Source organism: Sorex araneus, chromosome 2, assembly GCF_027595985.1.
Source record: "Sorex araneus isolate mSorAra2 chromosome 2, mSorAra2.pri, whole genome shotgun sequence".
Taxonomy (NCBI): Eukaryota; Metazoa; Chordata; class Mammalia; order Eulipotyphla; family Soricidae; genus Sorex; species Sorex araneus.
This window is the reverse complement of record NC_073303.1, coordinates 223098880-223118238: the sequence shown is the minus strand read 5'-3', so window position 1 is coordinate 223118238 and position 19359 is coordinate 223098880. Positions and strand designations below refer to the sequence as shown.

At 46.6% G+C, this 19359-nt stretch overlaps 2 protein-coding genes across 4 annotated transcripts in view; one reads left to right on the top strand and one right to left on the bottom strand.

Moving 5' to 3' along the window:
* CBX5 (chromobox 5) overlaps positions 1–10384 on the bottom strand; it is a 48904-nt gene extending 38520 nt beyond the window's left edge. Inside the window, exon 1 of the mRNA XM_004601557.2 lies at positions 10236–10384. The gene's annotated coding sequence lies outside the window, so the exon portion shown is untranslated. The remainder of the gene's footprint in view (positions 1–10235) is intronic.
* Positions 10385–10932: 548 nt separating this feature from the next.
* HNRNPA1 (heterogeneous nuclear ribonucleoprotein A1) lies at positions 10933–17250 on the top strand. 3 transcript variants are annotated; one of them, XR_008628666.1, is made up of 12 exons: positions 10933–11075; positions 11637–11753; positions 12018–12164; positions 12263–12473; positions 12561–12653; positions 12758–12850; positions 13114–13188; positions 13397–13555; positions 14095–14250; positions 14462–14524; positions 16899–16980; positions 17118–17250. XR_008628666.1 is itself a non-coding variant. In XM_004601560.2 (11 exons), exons 1-10 carry the CDS (start codon positions 11061–11063, stop codon positions 14515–14517), a joined length of 1122 nt encoding a protein of 373 aa, XP_004601617.1. In that variant the 5' UTR covers positions 10933–11060; the 3' UTR covers positions 14518–14524; positions 14758–15472. The 3 variants fall into 3 exon arrangements, 2 of the variants coding, with proteins under 2 accessions (XP_004601617.1, XP_004601618.1); XM_004601560.2 differs by lacking the exons at positions 16899–16980; positions 17118–17250 and adding an exon at positions 14758–15472; XM_004601561.2 differs by lacking the exons at positions 13397–13555; positions 16899–16980; positions 17118–17250 and adding an exon at positions 14758–15472.
* The last annotated feature ends 2109 nt before the right edge of the window (positions 17251–19359 follow it).

Genomic DNA, 19359 nt, shown 5'->3' with positions numbered 1-19359 from the left:
TGCATCGCCAGGTGTGACCCAAAAAGCAAAAAAAAAAAAAAAAAAAAAGTCTTCAGGAGCTGCACTTAACCTTGGTTCTTGCCTGGCCAAACCTGGTTCCATCCCCCAACCAACATATGATCCCCTGAGCACATGCTGAGCACTGCTAGGTGTGGTCCCCAAATAAATAATTATTAACATTCAGTTTCCATGATTTTTCTCTTTTGCTTTGTTCTATACCTCATCAACTCCACATTGATTTTATTTTTCCTTTTCTGCTTACTTTGGGTTTAACTTACTCTTCTTTTTCTAGGTTAAGATAGTACTTAGGATACTAACTTCAGATGTTCTGTTTTTCCTTAATTGAAGCATTAAATAATATGATCATCCTTCTCAGCACTACCTTCATTAAATCCTACAAATTTTGATGTGCCATGTTTTCATTTTTATTGAGTTCACTGTTATTTTTAAACTTTATGATCTCTTCTTTGATCCAGGAATTACTTAAGTATGTTACTCAGTTTCCAAGGAGTTGGGCGTTTTCCAGGTGCCTTTGTTATTTCCAATATAACTCCTCGAAGGTCAGAAAACCTATGTTGCATGATATTAGCCTTAAATACTTTTGGTTGCTTGTTTGAAGTAAACAGTTTGACTGCAGGAGGAAATGAATTCTTTTTTTCTGTTTTGCTTTAGGGCCACACCCAGCTGTACTCAGGGATTACCCCTGGCGGTGCTCAGGGGGCCATATGGGATTCCTGGGATAGAACCCAGGTTTGGCCATGTGCAAGGCAAATGCCCTATGGCTGGCTGTACTATCACCAGGGACACAGAGGGAGGATATTAATTCTAAGGAGAATGTGGGATGAGAGAGAAGAGGAGGAAGAGAGAGGAGAGAGATGAAAGGCCATAAAAAAAAGGAAATATGTTCCCTAAAAAACAGCCCCGAGGTGGATGCCTCAGGAGATTACAGACCAGAGCTGGGAGGTGGACATCCTGAGTGGATTGTGTAATCCTTTTCGTCTTGAGAGGCTTATTTTATGATGGAAGGGGACATATTCTAGAGTAAATGTTTTAGTACTGGGAAATATTTATAAGCAGTTAAAAAAGAATGTATAGTCTGCTGTTGTCAGTGAAGTGTCATATACATGTCAATCAGCTGGTTGACAGTGTACAAGTTTTCTATTTTTTTACTGATTTCTACCTAAATTACTAGAAAAGGGTGTTGAAATCTCCAAATATAATCACAAATGTTTGGTAATCCAATTGTATTACTTTTTCTTTCACATTAAAAAGGCTTTATTACGGGGGCTGGGGGGCTGGAGCGATAGATAGCACAGCGGGTAGGGCGTTTGCCTTGCACTCGGCCAACCCGGGTTCAAATCCCAGCATCCCATATGGTCCCCTGAGCATCGACAGGGGTAATTCCTGAGTGCAGAGCCAGGAGTAACCCCTGTGCGTTGCTGGGTGTGACCCAAAAAGAAAAGAAAAAGGAAAAAAAGTTTATCATTGAAGCTTTTTTGTGATTTGTGTAACCTTTATGATTGTGTCTTCTTGATAAATGTTCCCTTTATTATCTAACCAGGCATTAGTTATTTGTCCTACCTCCTTCAAATCTGTATGAAAAAGAACACAAAAACATTTTGGAAAATACACAGGAAACAGAAGGTACAATGTTTGTGATGATAGATGAAGTTAAAAATAACTTTAATGAATTTTCTGAACTATCTTTAAGTTTTATCTATGCTTGTCTCCAACTACTCATATAAATGAGGTTTGCTTATGTTTTATCAGATACTTAGATATAACTCACTATTAGGGAATACTGAACAAATTAGCAGTATATTCTCCTCCACAACTCCCTGTGAGGTAAGTTTGTCTAACTGATTTAGAAATCTAAAACAAGGCATGAGGAGTTCAAGGTTTTGTTTCAGAAACCAAACTGAAGACAGATTTCCCAGTCTGTTAGCTGACCCTTTTTAGCACAGGGCATTTTATTCCGACATAATTATGCCTCTGGCTCAGATTTGAACTTGCTTTATTCTAAGAAATGTAGATTACAATCAGAGAAATACTTGAATTCAATTTGGTTCCTCCTCTACACGGAAGAAATAATGAGTCTGTTATAAAACTTGATCTTGATAGCACAGCGGGGAGGGTGTTTGCCTTGCACGCAGCCAACCCGGGTCCGATTCCCAGCATCCCATATGGTCCCCTGAACATCGCCAGGAATAATTCCTGAGTGCAGAGCCAGGAGTGACCCTGTACATCGCTGGGTGTGACCCCCCCCCCCCAAAAAAAAAGCAAAGAAAAAAAAATACAAACAGGTACAGATTGTTGTCCTTCGTTAATACTGAGGAGTTAGCAGCCGACAACCCCAGCCCTTCATCCCCAAGCCCTGGGCAAGAACCCCAGGAGGGAAGCCGGGACACCACTCACAGGGCCGGAGCTTGCTCCTAACAGGAGAGTCCTGGGTGGGAGCCCAAGCCCTGCGTGGTCCTCCAAGCACTGCCAGGAGTGACTCTGCCGAGCACCAGTTCGGTCATCCCTGAAGCACCACCTGGTGGGCGCCCAAACAGAACAAACCGAAAAAGGGCACAGGACCACATAAGCCCAAAATGTAAGACCGAGTTCTTGTATCACATTCACAACTACTGAGCTCAGGGGCCCGGGAACAGTTCCGGACTTTTCCTTGCAGGGAAAAAGTGAAGCCGTTTCGCCCCTGCACCACTCAACATGCTCGGTGCAATCCCAGCTGTTGGCGATCCCTAGGGCCAGAACAAGAAATACGGGAAGCCAGAAGACCACTGGAGTCAAAAGTGCAACTCCCCCACCCCCCTACCCCGTTCTTGGCAACAACAAAAGAAAAGAGGAAACGTCTTGGCTTAGAGAAATGGTACAGCAGATAAGACGCTTGCCTGGCACAGGCTAAGCCATGTTTGATCCCTGATGCTCCATAAAGCGCCCTGAGTCCGGCCAGGAGTAACCCCTGAGCAGAGCTGAGTGTGGCCCCAAAACCAAAACCGAAACCAAAAGACAAAAAGAGAAAAACAGCGGGGAGGAGGGGGAAGAAAACATGGGGAGGCTGGACAGAGAGTACAGTGGGGAGGGCGCTTGCCTTGCACACATCTTCGCTCTCTGGCACCCCATCTGACCCCCAAGCCCACCAGGACGGACGCCTAAGCAGAGAGCCACGAGAGCCGTGAACGCCACCAGGTGTGGTCCCCAAGCAAAAAACAAAAACCAAGTTCACATCCCTGGGGTGTCCTGTGTGTACTGAGCACAACCCGGTACCGAGTTTGCTGATGGAGCCTGCGGCTGGGCTGTCTCGTCACCCCCTGCATGACAAGCAGTTTTTATCAACACCACAGCCAGGTGGGTGTCAGCAACCCCCCCCCCCCGCGAGCGCGCGAGCGCGCGCGCACGCGCGCACACACACACACACACACACACACACACACGATGGTATGTGTGACACCTGGCAAGGCACCGAACTACAAAGATGTGGGCAAGCCATGGTCTTGGGAAGTTCAAGCCCTGGCAAGCAACTACTATAACTTGTGCCTCAACCGAGTGTGTGACCCAGAGAAACACCCGGGCGGACTCCTAAGGGAGTGCAGACCTCACTGGGCACAGGGGTCAAGTAGGTGGTAACACAGCTGATGGCAACGTTCGGCACACACCATGGCTAAAAGTGTGCCAAGGGCTGGAGAGATAGCACAGCGGGTAGGGTGTTTGCCTTGCACGCGGCCGACCCGGGTTCAAATCCCAGCATCCCATATGGTCCCCTGAGCACGGCCAGGGGTAATTCCTGAGTGCAAAGCCAGGAGTAACCGCTGTGCATCGCCAGGTGTGACCCAAAAAGCAAAAAAATAAAAAATAAATAAAAGTGCGCCAACAGTCACACACATGTACAAACCTGTACATGGCGACACCAAAAACCACAGGGAAGGGTCAGAGTGATGAGAATACAGTTGGCAGGGTGCTTGCCCTACACGAAGGCAACCTGGGTTTAATCTCTGGCATCCCATATGATCCCAAGTACCACCAGGGGTTACACCTGAGCACTGCTGGGTGTGGCTCCCCCAAACAAACAAAAATCCATGAAGGGGAAAACTTTTTAATTCATTTTAAAATAACCCAGACAGGGGCTGGCGTGGTAGTATAGTGATAGATAGCCAGGGGTGATTCCTGAGTGCAGAGCCTGAAAAAAGGCCCTGAGTATCTCCAGGTGTGATCCAAAATGAACAAATTAGCGAGCCAGAGCCAGGAGAAACAGGTGAGGGAGCATGCATTGCGTGCACGAGGCCCAGTTTTGATTCCTGGCACCACATGGTACTCGAGTATCACCAGGAGTTATCCCCTCACACATACTCACAGTGACCCCCCTAGCGTCATGTGTGGCCCAGACAAAAACATAAACTGGGCATATTTAAAACACCCTACTGTTCCAAAAGGTGAAAAAAAAGATGTAAAGAATGTTTAACGGGGCGGGGCTGGAGTGATAGCATAGCGGGTAGGGCGTTTGCCTTGCACGCGGCCGACCCGGGTTCAAATCCCAGCATCCCATATGGTCCCCTGAGCACCGCCAGGAGTAATTCCTGAGTGCCGAGCCAGGAGTAACCCCTGTGCATCGCCAGGTGTGACCCAAAAACCAAAAAAAAAAAAAAAAAAAAAAAAAAAAAGAATGTTTAACGGGGTTAATGCACTTACCTTACACACAGCTGACCTCAGAGTTCAATCCCTGGCACCACATATGGTCCCCGAGCCCCGTCAGGAGTGACCAGTCCCTGAGCACAAAGCCAGGAATGAGCCCTACGCACGACCAGGTATGGCACCAAAATCAAAATCAAGGCAAAAAAGCCTCCTTGAATTCATTCCAAGGGGTAAATCAAGGCAATTTTAGGGTATGAATTACCCCCATAACACGGGCAGATGTAAGAAGACAAAATCAGAAAGGTCGAGTATTTACATAGCTGCTAACAGGAACAGTGTAAGTTTTTCCTCAAACACGCTTAGCTGCGAGAGCTCCTGGACAGACTAAACACAGGCAACAGTTGTCAACGTGGGTATTCTGCCAGCACAAGTGTAAAGTTGTCATCAGAAATGAATACATGGCTTTGAGTGGTTCTGAAAAGCCCCACGGATCTGCATCTTGGATTCCACACAAGTTAACTCTTCTTTGACCTGGATTCCTTTCCGGGAGTATAATGATCAGTTAATGATTTTTGGTTAGGAGGGAAGGGAAACTAGTTTACATCAGGGAAAGAGATGACTGCTCACAGTCCAAGTTCATGAATAACCTAGTATAAATAGTGCCATAGAAGTGTTATCTGGGGAGCTGGAGTGACAGTACAATGAGTAGGGCGTTTGCCTTGCATGCAGCCAACATGGGTTCAGATCTCTGGCATCCCATATGGTCCCCCGAGCACAGAGCCAGGAGTAACTCCTGAGCATCACAAAAAAGAGAGAGAGAGAGAGAGAGAGAGAGAGGGAGAGAGAGAGAGAGAAAGAGAGAGAAAGAGAAAGAAAGAAAGAGAAAGGAAGAAAGGAAAGAAAGAAAGAAAGAAAGAAAGAAAGAAAGAAAGAAAGAAAGAAAGAAAGAAAGAAAGAAAGAAAGAAAGAAAGAAAGAAAGAAAGAAAAAGAAAGAAAGAGTGTTCTTGGGACTGGAGAGATAATCCAGCAGGCGGAAGGAATGCTTGTCTTGCACATCGCAAACCCCGGTTCAAGCCCAAGCATCGTATCTGGTCCCCCAGCCCCACTCGGGGTAACCCCTGAGTGCAGAGTAAGGAGTAAACCCTGAACGCCATCAGGTGTGGCCCCCAAACACAAAACAAATCTCAGAACATCAACAGAAAATTAGTCTAAAATTTCACCAAACCTAGGATCTCCCACCTATAAGGCAAGGACTGACCACTGAGCTACATACCCAGGCCAGAAACAAGCGATTTTCCAGGATTAAGTCCTGTGCTCCGCCAAGCTGTCATTTTTATTTGCATACCATATGAAAGTCTGAAATCTTTACAATTAAATACATCATTACACATAGGAACCACAACAGTTCACTGGGTAAGGTACTTGCCATGCATGTGGCCAATCCGAGGTCAATCCCCAGTACCCCACATGGCCCCATAAGCCCCACCTAAGGAGTGAGCCCTGAACACAGATCCAGGAGTAAACCCTGAGCACCACCGGGTGTGGCCACCCCCCAAGATTAAAACAGATCATTACAAATACCAATTAAGAGGTTGCTGATTAATAAGTTTATAAACCCAAGTAGTTAGAACCGGAAATGAAAGAATTACTCTGGGTAAATTATAAATGACACATTTGGCTATCTGTTCTTCGTCATCTGTTGTGCTTCCAAGGCTGTGGGTCTGGGGTTGAGAGACGGAACAGGAGGTAAAGTACTTGACAAGGTAAACCTCAGCCTGAACCCCCGTACCACTTATAGTCCCTGAATTCCACCAGGATCACTTCTCAGCAGACACAGGAAAAGCCCAAAGCACTGTAGGGTACAGCCCCAAAACAAAAAATGCTCTGGGGCCCTGACACATAGATATGAAATCAGTTCAGAAAAAATCGACCTTTAGGGGCTGGAGTGATAGCACAACGGGGAGGGCATTTGCCTTGCATGTGCCTGACCCGGGTTCAATTCCTAGCATCCCATATGGTCCCCTGAGCACTGCCAGGGGTAATTCCTGAGTGCATGAGCCAGGAGTAACTCCTGTGCATCGCCGGGTGTGACCCAAAAAGGAAAAATAAAATGACCTTTAAAAAAATATAGTCGGCTGGAGTGATAGCACAGCAGGGAGGGTGTTTGCCTTGCATGCAGCCGACCAGGGTTCTATCCCCAGCATCCCATATGGTCCCCCGAACACCGTCAGGAGTAATTCCTGAGTGCAGAGTCAGAAGTTACCCCTGTGCATTGCCAGGTGTGAAACCCCCCTCCCCCCAAAAAAAAATTTTAAAAATGCTAACATACCCAGCACCAAGGTTCATCTTGGGGGGGCAGATGCGGGCACAGGGGCTCTTAAGTCCAGGAGTGCCCATGCTGGGGGCCAGTAGGACCATGAGTTATCAGGAGCGGAACTGAAGGTCTTTGCATGTGATAGGCACGTGCTCTTCTACTTGAGTTATCCCACCCAAAGCAATTTTTTTGTCTTGAGGTGTTTTGGGGGGAGGTGGCATAGCCAGTGATGTTCAGGGGTTCTTCTGACTCCGAATTCAGAAATCACTCCTGGTGGGCCCGCAGAATCATATGGAATGCCATGAATCAAACAGCAGCGTGCAAGGCAAACACCCTATCCACTGTACCTTCTCTCCGGTCCCAATATTCTTAGGAAAATTAAATGAGAGGTCAGAGAGATAGTACAAAGGTTAAGAAACTTGCCTTGCATCCCGCAGATCCCAGATTTGAAGTCCCCACACCAACCTATGTGTTGCACCTTCGCAAGTGCCCATCTTGCTGTATTATCACTCTGGCCCCAATGTATTGGGGGGGGGGGAAAGGCCAGTCCTGTGAAGAGCCAGGAGTAGCCGGAGTACTACCATGCATGGCCCTAAGCTACCCCCCAACAACAAAAAATAGTTTGTATCAAAAAATGTAGCATTTGCTTGTGAAACTTGTTTCAATGTACATACAGAGTCAGGATAAAATGGGATGGGATGAGATGGGATGGGTGGGAGGGGGAGCCCACACCCAGCAGAGTTTGAGGCTTAACTCCTGGCTCTTAATCTGAGAGATCATTCCTGATGTCTGGGTACCTTATGTGGTGCCAGAAATTGAACTAGGGTTAGCACAAGCAAAGAAAGCACCTTAATCCCTGTGCTTGCTCAGTCCCCTAAAATGCATTTACTTTTTTGTTTGTTTATTTGCTTTTTGGGTCACACCCGGCCATGCACAGGAGTTACTCCTGGATCTGCACTCAGGAATTACTCCTGGCGGTGCTCAGGGGACCATACGGGATGTTGGTTCGATGGTTCAAACCCAAGTTGGTCACGTGCAAGGCAAACACCCTACCCTACCCGCTGTGCTATCGCTTCAGCCTCTAAAATGCATTTCCTACTAAGGATTAAGGGCAAAAAAATTAAGATACTGCGCCTGAAGAATGCCTGGAGAGGCTTACCTAAGATGAAACCTAAGTAAATGAAGCAGCATCTTGTATTTTTCAAAACTGTAACTGCCTTCTTTAAAAATTTCAAGCACTAATTATTGTGGGTGTGGGGAGGGGAGGGGGCAGATACCCAATAGTCCTCAGGGTTTACTTCTGGCTCTGTGCTCAGGATCACTCCTGGGAGGGCTCCAAGGGACTCTGTGGGACGCAGTGGATCAAACCTGTGCTGGCCATGTCCAAGGCAAGTGCCCTTCCTCCTGTATTATTGCTCTGGCCCTAACCATCTTTCTAAAAAAAAAATGGTATCAGGCTAAGTATCTAAGAAATGATAATAATCTTCATGAAATGTTCCTTTTCTCCAATGGAACAAAGATTGCTCAATATGTAGAGATTGACTTTTAGGACTTAGCAACCCATTTACCAAGGGTTAAACACTTCTCCTACTTAGATGCCAATTAGCAAAATAAAAGATTTTGCTAAGACAATCTCACCAGTTACAAAGAAACTATGGTATATATCCTTTAAGATCAAAGGTGTTTCCAGCCCCTGCAAGAGTGATTCCTGAATGCAGAGCCAGGAGTCAGCCCTGAACACCACAGGGCGTGGTCCAAATTGAAAATCAATGGGGCTGATTCAATTAAAGGTTTTTGCACCAGGGGCTGGAGCATAGCACAGCGGGTAGGGCAGGTAGGGCGTTTGCGGGTAGGGCAGGTAGGGCATTTGCCTTGCACGTGGCTGACCCGGTTCGATTCCCAGCATCTCATATGGTCCCGTGAGCACCGCCAGGGGTAATTCCTGAGTGCAGAGCCAGGAGTAATCCTTGTGCACCGCCAGATGTGACCCAAAAATAAATAAATAAATAAATAATAAAAGATTTTATTTAAAAAAAAAAAAAGGTTTTTGCACCAACTCACCATTATCCGGCAATGTCAGGAGATAATCTGTCAAAACTAAGGGTGTGTAGAGAGGCTGGATAAATTTAGTTTACCCCAGGTTGCCCAAAACCTACTCCTGGCTCTGTGCTCAGGGGTCAGTGCAGGGTGGAGGAACAAGACCAAGGATGAACACAGGTCTCCCGCTTGAATAGCATGAGCTCGGGTCCATATGCATGATCTTCGTATGTTTTTAACACCAAGAATCATATTAAGGAAAAAGCAGTACTCTCTCAAGGTGTAAGAAGAGATGGCGAGAAAATATGGGAGACTGATAACACAAAACTAACGACTTTTACGTTTTAATCACAGTTATAATCCCAAAAAGCTCCTAAACGCAGCAAATGCAGCACACTTTGGCACGATGCTTTCCGAAAGTTTTTCTATGGACTCACAAATATTTGTCCGGGGAACTATGAATTATGATGTAGATTTTTCTCCGGCGCCTCTCCAGTACAGTACAGTGATTTATCCTATGCGTTCCAACATTTCAATTCACTTTTCCTAGAGAAGCAAAGGCTCAAAGTCAAAATAACCTTTCCCTTGTTACCCACCAGCCTAAAAAAGTCGTGAAGGATGTAGTGCACTGATATGGGAAAGAAACGCAGCCTGGAGGCTCTCAGGAACAAACGTCCAGTAACGTGATGGAGGCCTAAACGCACAAGTCGTGGTGAAATAAAAGACCCCCGACGTGGACTTGATGGGCATCTCTTCCTTAACTCGAACACTAGGAGCATCCTCTTTTGGAGGGCTCATTAGACAGCCTGCCCAAGTTCTGCTCGTAGACTGCCTGCCTACTGAGTGCAGACTGGGTTCCTCTAGCTCATCGCCCAGCTCCCCCATTACCCGTTGGAGTCAAACCGCTGCCTCTCGGCGGAGCCCAACCTACCGCGCGCTTCGTGCTCATTGGCTCAGAAAGATGCTGCTCAGGCGGGGAAAACCCGCCTCCCACATTCCGATGGCCCAAGGACCGGTCAGTCGGCAGCAAAGGGCTAACATAATTGGTCTGCAGCCTCGCCAGTCAAAGTCTCCGTTCCCAGCACCTACAGGGATAAAACATCCCGCCCCCGCCCTCCCATTGGTTGGCCGGGCCCACCGCTCCCCCATCACTTGCCCCCACCCCGCGGTCCATTCATTTCACACAATAACGGGCCCAACTGGAGTCGCCTCAAGACCTCGTATGGGTAGGCAAGACTGTCCTCCACTTACCCAGGATCGAGACCGGTCACTCACGCTAACGTCTTCCCTGCTACTCTGCAGCGAGGCCGGACCACAAGCCACCGCTGCCGCCGCCTTCTGCGCAACGCCAACCGCCCGCCAAAACGGATCCTTCCCTGCGCCTGCGCGACCAATCCTGGACCCGGACCCTTTCTCCGCCCATTACGCTTGCGCAAAGCGGAGCCCGACTCCCGCCACGACGCAGGCGCCGTGGGTCCGCGGCGGCCTCCCGCCCGCCCGCCATTTCACGTGTTTCTAAGCGCCCGGCGGAACTTGTTAATGCGCCGGCGTAAACTCGCCATTTTACTACACATGCGCTCAGCAGGAGCAACGTTGCCCCTCCTCCCCCCAAAAAAAGTTACATGTTAACTACTTTTTCTAAGTGTAGTCTTTTGGCCCTAATGAGTAGGTTGTAGTTTCCGGGGGAGGCGGAAAGAGGGGGAGGGTGCCTGGAGGACTAAATAGAAATTAACTAAGTGTATTCAAACATGAATGATTGGTTGGCTAGCCAATCAGACTACTTAGGAATAATATTAGTAAGGAGCCAATGGCCCTCGAGGGGTGGAGCCCTACTGGACTGCCTAGATGAATGACGTTACACAGCAATGCGGTGTCTTAGACCAATAGCAGAAGGAAGCTGTCTCGGGCACCCAATCAGAGCTCCTCCTGGGCGGAGTCTACCAATACTGAGGGCTCGGAGGCGGGATAAAAAGCGGGGCCAAGGGTAGGCTGGCAGATACGTTCGTTCGGTTACTCCTTTCTCCTCGCGGACGCCGCCGAGTAAGCATCGTCGAGGTTTCCTTTTCTACAGCCGTCATGTCTAAGTCCGAGGTAAGCGAGATGCGCGGCGGCTCGCCCCGCTCCTCACCTCTCCGGGGTCGCGCCGCGTGCGGCGGGGCCCGGCCGCCGCCCCCGGCCTGGGCCGCAGCTCGCCCGGCGCCGCGAGGGCCTACCCCTCCCCAAGTTGAGGTCGCCATTTTGTCCTCGTCGCCATGAGGCCGCGGCCCCGCGGCCCTGCCGCAGCGTGCCGGGCTCGGGCCTCGGGGCAGAAACCGTTGGCCGTTTTTTTTTTTTTTTTTTTTTTTACCGGGTGTCCTCGGGCGCGTGCCGTTTCAGCAGCGGCTGGAGGCCCCCCCGCGGGGCCGCGGCGCTCCCGCCCTGTTCTTTTGTTGCGCCTGCGTCCCGAGGAGAGCCGAGGCGCATGCGCCCGCGCCTTTCCAGCCCCCAGCATCCCCTTCTCGACGGGGGCAGGAGCACGTGGTCGCTGCCACCCGCAGGAACAATGAGGACCACACTACGTGGCTCCCGGGGGCTGCAGATCTGGTGGGGTGGGGGGGTCTTCTCCCGTGAGCCCCTCCCCCCGCCGTCTAACTTCTTCCTTTCTCCTCCTAGTCCCCCAAAGAGCCCGAGCAGCTGCGGAAGCTCTTCATCGGAGGGCTGAGCTTTGAAACGACCGACGAGAGCCTGAGAAGCCATTTTGAGCAATGGGGCACACTCACGGACTGCGTGGTAAGCCTTGGGAGACAGCGTGCAGGGGACCTGCTTTGATCTTGGCCTCTTACCCCTGTGGTTATTTATGCAGGTCAACAGGATTGTATTTGAGAATGAAAATTTGGGCGGGCAGGGGTGACTTGGTTAAACAGATTGTAAAAAAAAAACAGGGTGATGGGAAACTGGAGCCTTCTGCATTAGGGTTGGTGAGTCTGTGCTCTCACTCGAGATGAAAATGACAGTGGAGTGCTAACGATGTGCCCCAATGAATTAACATCCCAGGTAATGAGAGATCCCAACACCAAGCGCTCCCGAGGCTTTGGGTTTGTCACCTACGCCACCGTGGAGGAGGTGGATGCAGCCATGAATGCGAGGCCACACAAGGTGGACGGCAGAGTTGTGGAACCAAAGAGGGCTGTCTCGAGAGAAGTAGGTGGGGATTGCCAAGGAGGGGTGGGGAGGGGCTTTTACTTTATTAATCTTTCGGTAGATTTTTCAAAGTGGCGTGATCCGAATTTTTCTCTTAGGATTCTCAAAGACCTGGTGCCCACTTAACTGTGAAAAAGATTTTTGTCGGTGGCATCAAAGAAGACACAGAAGAACATCACCTAAGAGATTATTTTGAACAGTATGGGAAAATTGAGGTGATTGAAATCATGACCGACCGAGGTAGTGGCAAGAAGAGAGGCTTTGCTTTTGTAACATTCGATGACCATGATTCTGTGGACAAGATTGTCAGTAAGTGTTAGATGACTGGCATTTTCTAATTGCCGTGAAATTTGCACTGTATTTCAAAGATTTTTTTTTTTCTTCCTCTATTTTTAGTTCAGAAGTACCATACTGTCAATGGCCACAACTGTGAAGTAAGAAAAGCCCTATCTAAGCAAGAGATGGCCAGTGCTTCATCCAGCCAAAGAGGTGGGCTCATAGCTTAGTTAATCTAATAAATTAATTAGGAGGATGATAATCCTATGTGGTTTAATTCTGATGCGGTTTAACCTTCAAATTTTTTTTCTCTTAAGGTCGAAGTGGCTCTGGAAACTTTGGTGGTGGTCGTGGAGGTGGTTTTGGTGGGAATGACAACTTCGGTCGAGGAGGAAACTTCAGTGGGCGAGGTGTGTACGGTTATAATTTACTAAGAATTAATAGTAGTAGGTGTGTAATTAACCTCAGTTATGCTTGTTGCAACCTGCGATACACATAGTTGCTACTGGTCTGCATTTCCAAGTTACATTTTATCCAAGTGTAGTTTTGGGTTTCAAGCCTGAAACTAAATATTTTTGGAAACCAAGTCTGCTTTGGGGAGTATGGAAACTGTTTCCTGAGCATTAAGCAGGGCTTATGCCATCTGTAAATGTAGCATGAATTTTTTTTGCAGGTGGATTTGGTGGCAGCCGAGGTGGTGGTGGATATGGTGGCAGTGGGGATGGCTATAATGGATTTGGCAATGATGGTGAGTTTCTTTTGATTAAGGAATGCATAGGTGGAAAGCTTTTTGAAATCTTTAGACTAGGTTAGTAGAGACTAAACTTGAAGTGCATGATAAAGCCTAACTGACTGTAATAAATAGCATGCTGTGAGCAGGCCTTTAGCTGTTAGACTTGAACAGATTTTAATTGCTGAATACTTTTGTCTTATTGAGAAGAATTGTATTCTTGTAGGTGGTTATGGAGGAGGCGGCCCTGGTTACTCTGGAGGAAGCAGAGGCTATGGAAGTGGTGGACAGGGTTATGGAAACCAGGGCAGTGGCTATGGCGGGAGTGGCAGCTATGACAGCTATAACAACGGAGGAGGCGGAGGCGGCTTTGGCGGTGGTAGTGGTAGGTATCCAAGTACTTGGTGGTGCAATAGTTAGATTAGCCTTGTGGAGTGTATGCCTTTGTGGGGATCTGATGCTATTAGAAGCATTGTGTGGCACACTGCATGGTGTTCTTTGAATGGGCTTCTATGCTACCTCCTCCTAGCTTTAAGCTGGGGCCGCCTCACTGCCAGATAGGTAGATGTGGATAAACCGTAGTGTCTTACATTAAAATTAGGTTCGCCAGGATTTAGCGACTCACCTCCTTCGGGACCGTAGGCACTTAGTTGATGTATCCAGAAAATGTCTGCAGTACTGTACGTGGGGAAAGGCCTCCAAGGCTTACGTGTGTGTTGTGTTGGGTGAATTTTTTCTAATGACTGGATTATTCAACTGAATGCCTTCCCCAGAAAGGATGCCATAACAGAATAAACATTGCAGTCCTCAGTTTGGGAGGAAGGCAGGCATACTGGTGCAACTTATTTTGCTGTGAACTTTTGTTAGAATTCAAAACTGTCATTCCCCCAAGTTACAGATTAAGGCTTTCTTTTCTACTTCTAGGAAGCAATTTTGGAGGTGGTGGAAGTTACAATGATTTTGGCAACTACAACAATCAGTCTTCAAATTTTGGACCCATGAAGGGTGGAAATTTTGGAGGCCGAAGCTCAGGCCCCTATGGTGGTGGAGGCCAGTACTTCGCTAAACCACGAAACCAAGGTATAGTAGTACCCTCTGTGCTGTAGGGAGACCAGATACCTGTAATTAGGGTTGGCGTTATGAAACCTAAAAGTGATACCTCTAGGCAATTAGGAAAACCACAACTAACTGTTTTAAACCTTGGAAGGAATGATACAGATGTGATCACAAAACTCCTAAAATTCAAGGCATTACTCTTTGAGAAGATTAAAGGAGTGCATTTTATTTGTAGGTGGCTATGGTGGTTCCAGCAGTAGCAGCAGCTATGGCAGTGGCAGAAGGTTTTAATTGCCAGGTAAGTGAACCCCTATTTGTGTTTAGGCTTTATTTGAATTAATACTAATGAGCCCAGTAACACTAATGTAGCCAAGCAGTGCAACATAGTTAACATTATAATTGCAGTAAAATTGTGGATTTTAAGTTAATATTCAGATCAGCAAAAATTTGTGGGAAACGACTTGCTATTGGATTGTAGCCTTGAGTCTTAATATGTTTAGATTAACAACTTTATTCCATATTGTTCAACAGGAAACAAAGCTTAGCAGGAGAGGAGAGCCAGAGAAGTGACAGGGAAGCTACAGGTTACAACAGATTTGTGAACTCAGCCAAGCACAGTGGTGGCAGGGCCTAGCTGCTACAAAGAAGACATGTTTTAGACAATACTCATGTGTATGGGCAAACACTCGAGGACTGTATTTGTGACTAATTGTATAACAGGTTATTTTAGTTTCTGTTCTGTGGAAAGTGTAAAGCATTCCAACAAAGGGTTTTAATGTAGATTTTTTTTTTGCACCCATGCTGTTGATTGCTAAATGTAATAGTCTGATCATGACGCTGAATAAATGTGTCTTTTTTTTTTTTTAATGTGCTGTGTAAAGTTAGTCTACTCTGGAGCCATCTTGGTAAACTTAACCCAACAGTGTGAAGTTAGAATTCTTCAGGGTGATGCCAGGTTCCATTTGAAATTTATTTATATCCTGCTTGGGCAGAGAAGCCATTGTCTTCAGAAATCTTGGTGTAGTTGAACTGACAGTTACTGTGTTGTGACCCTGGAGTTCAACATTAAAAGGGTCACCCAAGCAGAGTCAATGAAGTTTATTTGGTTATTAATGATTGTTGGCACATCCTATGCGATATATATCAAAATTGAATTATGGTACCAGATAAAATTATGGATGGGAATGAAGCTTGTGTATCATCCATTATCATGTGTAATCAATAAACGATTTAATATCCTCTTGAATGGAATGACAACTGTATGGATTTGGGACTGGCAGAGCTTTGGACTTCCCTGCCCACTACCCCCCAATAATGTTGAATGCTTCTGTCATAATTCAAGTTCAAAACTCTGCCAGAGAACAGAAACCAACTGCTGGCTAATGCCACCCATATCCCACAGAGTAGAAGTGTTTGGGAGACCTTTTTGAAACTGGCCCATACCAGTTAGAATTCCTTTATCACAAAACAGGCTCACATTAAAGGAAAACTGCAGTTGTGGGGGTGGGTTTTTCTAGACTTGCAGGTTGAATTACACTGCTTACCTTGGGTGCTAAAAATTGTGGAGATGGGAGGAACTGTGTTTTCTGAAAATGGTAGCTGCAGTTTTCCTTTAAGTACAGCACAGGATCACACAAACACCACCTTCAAATGTTAATTGTACAGAAATGATTTTTTAAGTCTTTTAACAGTTAACATCCGATCATTGTTGTTTGTACATAGATTCTTTATTGAGTCCGCCCTTTGGTACCCTGAGTTTCAGTGCCATTGTACCTAGTAGCATAGATTTGTTTCTCACTAGGACTATGTAATCCATCCCATGGGTGGCGTGTTACTTGGAAGTTTGGGGTGGGGGAGGGCAGAGCTGGGGGGAGAGGGAGGTGGGGAGGGAAGCACTGATGTTCTGTAGTTCCATGGGTTTGATACTGGCTGAGTTTGCAATGGCAGGTGGAACCTTAACTATTGAGGGAGTTTGCAGATACCTCAGGATTCGTGACAATGCCTTTAAAGATCCAGGAGAGATGTTCAGCTACTAGGAACTGCTAGCAAGCATAGCGCGAATGGCTCCGAGCTCAGACACTCTACAGCTGAGAGTAGACACTTGTGGTATGTGGAGTACAGATAAGCCAGGGGCAGGCCGCCCGGCATGCTCCATGAAAGCTAGGAGGGAGTGAAGTTTCAGTGACCACCGCAAGGAAGGAGGCAGACCAGAGTAAGGCACACCTGGCTTGACTCTTAGGACTAGCTGTCAGAACCAGGAGGAAAGGTTTTATTGCTATGCTGGTAGGTAAGAACAGATTTTACTTCCATATAGTTACCTAAAGTCCAGTTTTATGTTTCTATTTTTCTTAATAAAATTGAGCCTAAACTAGTCCAGTTAAGCTGAACTTGGTTTTTCTGGCGTTTAATTATTTCCGATTAATGCCCTAGTCTGACTTCCAACTGAAGACAGTGAGCACTATTAATTATTTGTGCTATCATGATATTTTTGCCCTTAAATTTTTATTTCTTTAATCTGTTTCCTTTATAACAATGGCTCAAAGTAGAATCTACCCTGAAGGGGTGGGGGTGTGGGGTGGTTGGACCATTAGTGGGGTGGGGGTGGGGGAGTCTAGCCTGGAATGGGACTTGATTTGAGGGAAGCTAGTTCTAAAGATTGTTTGCTTTTCTAGGGAGGAATCTGCTACTACATACAGGTTTATCCACTCTTTAAAATAAAACAGGAACTCATCTGTCAAGGTTCATGACTAAAAGGTAAGTGTCCATACTTTAATGGTTAGTGTTTGATCACCAACAAGATAATTGCAAACACCTAAGTACACTGAAGTGGGTTTCCTGTATGGATGTGACGGTAGATTCCTTAGGTAAATACTGTAACTTCTCTTTTGCAGGAACATCCTAATGAGGACAGCCTTTATTGTGAGCCACAGCACTTCATTCTCACTGCCATGCAGTTCAGCTGTTTTGCAGCTCATTGATCATTCGATTTTGTGAATGGATTTTTAATAAAGCACTTTTAACTTACTTGCTTAGTCATTGCATTTATGGCAAATTACATGGTACTATACAGTTACTGTCTCAGTTTGATTATACCTGGTCTTTGGATCATTTTTGGGGTGAGGGCTGAGGTTCAGTGGATAGAGCGCATGTTTTGTTTTGTTTTGTTTTTTCTTTTTGGGTCATACCTGGTGATGCACAGGGGTTACTCCTGGCAGTGCTGAGGGGACCGTCTGGGATACTGGGAATCGAACCCGAACCCGGGTTGGCCACATGCAAGGCAAACACCCTACCCACTGTGCTATTGCTCCAGCCCCGTTTATGGCAAATTTTTATCTTATGTTGGAGATGTGACTCAAACCTTCCACGCTGCCCCCAAAAAATGGCGTCTGTACTTATCACTTGGTCCCATTTTTTTCTATTAGGGATTGGGACAAGGGCCTCACAGTTTAAATTGTTTTTATACTGCATTTTTGTGGTTAGTGGGTTGGGCCATACCTCGTGGTGCTCTAGGCTTCCCTGTTCCGCTTGGAAGTACATGGCTAGGATTAAGCCTGAGTCTGGCTTTTTGGGTTACACAGGGCAATGCCCAGGAATTACTCCCTATTTGGGAGACAATGAGATGGCAGTAATTGAGCCTGTGTCAGCCATGCACAAGGCAAATACCCTACCTGCTGTTACTATAGCTCCAGCCCCTTAACTATATTTGTAGCTGAAAACTTACTGGATTTCTCATTTGGACTTGTTCTTTGTAGCAATAATAATGAATGGTATTTTGAATTCTTGGCAATTCTGAATAAGACCCATATCCTGGGGCAGTAGGCGCTCAGTGTGGCGTTTACAGTGCCAGAGGTCAAACTGGGGGGAGCTGTGTGCAAGGCAACTAAGTGCCCTAACCCCTGCTACTCCCAGTCCTATTAAAGTCTTGTTACACTTTTTGCAGTTAGGTGAGCATATCCCAGTAGTATCTATTAGCCAGTATGGTGGTATCTCCATGACCACAGGCATTGTCTCTTGTGTATCCAGTACCTGTTTCACCTTTGAGAGCTTACTCAGAATGAACAGTACTCCAGTGTCTTGTGAGCAAAAGAAAAATTCTCAGCTAATCTGAAGCCTTTCCAATTTGACAAATTATACTTCCAAATATTTGAGAAAAGTTGTATCTGGACTGTCTTCATTAACCTAGCTTGAGGTGACATTTTCCAGAAACTTGTAGGCATGTTTCTGGAAAATGTCATTTTCCAGAAAAAAAAGGTAGATTACATACCTTTTTGTTTGGTGGGGAGGAAACACCTGACAGTACTACTGGCTCCGGGCAGTGTTCAGGTGACTATATATGGTACCAGGTACCGGGGATCAAGCTGGTACTGACATATGCAAGGGAAGAACCTTAATCACTCAACCAATCTTTTTTTTTTTTTTTAAGGGGAGGGGGTAATTCTGGGCCACACCCAGCAATCAATGTTCAGGGATTTTTCTTGGTTCTTAATCAGGAATTAGTCCTAGCAGTACTCGGGACTGTATGACATGCCAGGAATGAAACCCAGGTTAACTGTGCAAGGCAAACTCCCTTCCCACTGCCCTATGGCTCCAGCCCAACAGAACCATTTCTGCTTTAATGTCTCTAGCATATGACCGCTTAAAATAAGGTTGCTTCTTGAAATTGAATGGAAGTAGCTCTGTCTGCACTGTCCTCCCATTCATTGATTTGCTCGAGCAGGCACCAGTAACATCTCCATTGTGAGACTTGTTTCTGTTTTTGGCATATTGAATATGCCACAAGTAGCTTGCCAGGCTCTGCCATGCAGGTGGGATACTCTCAGTAGCTTGCTGGGTTCTCTCAGGGATGGAGGAATCGAACCCGGATCGGCCGCGTGCAAGGCAAACACCCTCCCCGCTGTGCTATCACATGCTGTGATATCAAAATATATATATATATATATATATATATATTTTTAGAAAAAAGCTTTAAGGGGGCTGGAGCGATAGCACAGCGGGGAGGGCGTTTGCCTTGCACGCGGCCGACCTGGGTTCGATTCCCAGCATCCCATATGGTCCCCTGAGCACCGCCAGGGGTGATTCCTGAGTGCATGAGCCAGGAGTAACCTCTGCATTGCCAGGTGTGACCCAAGAAGC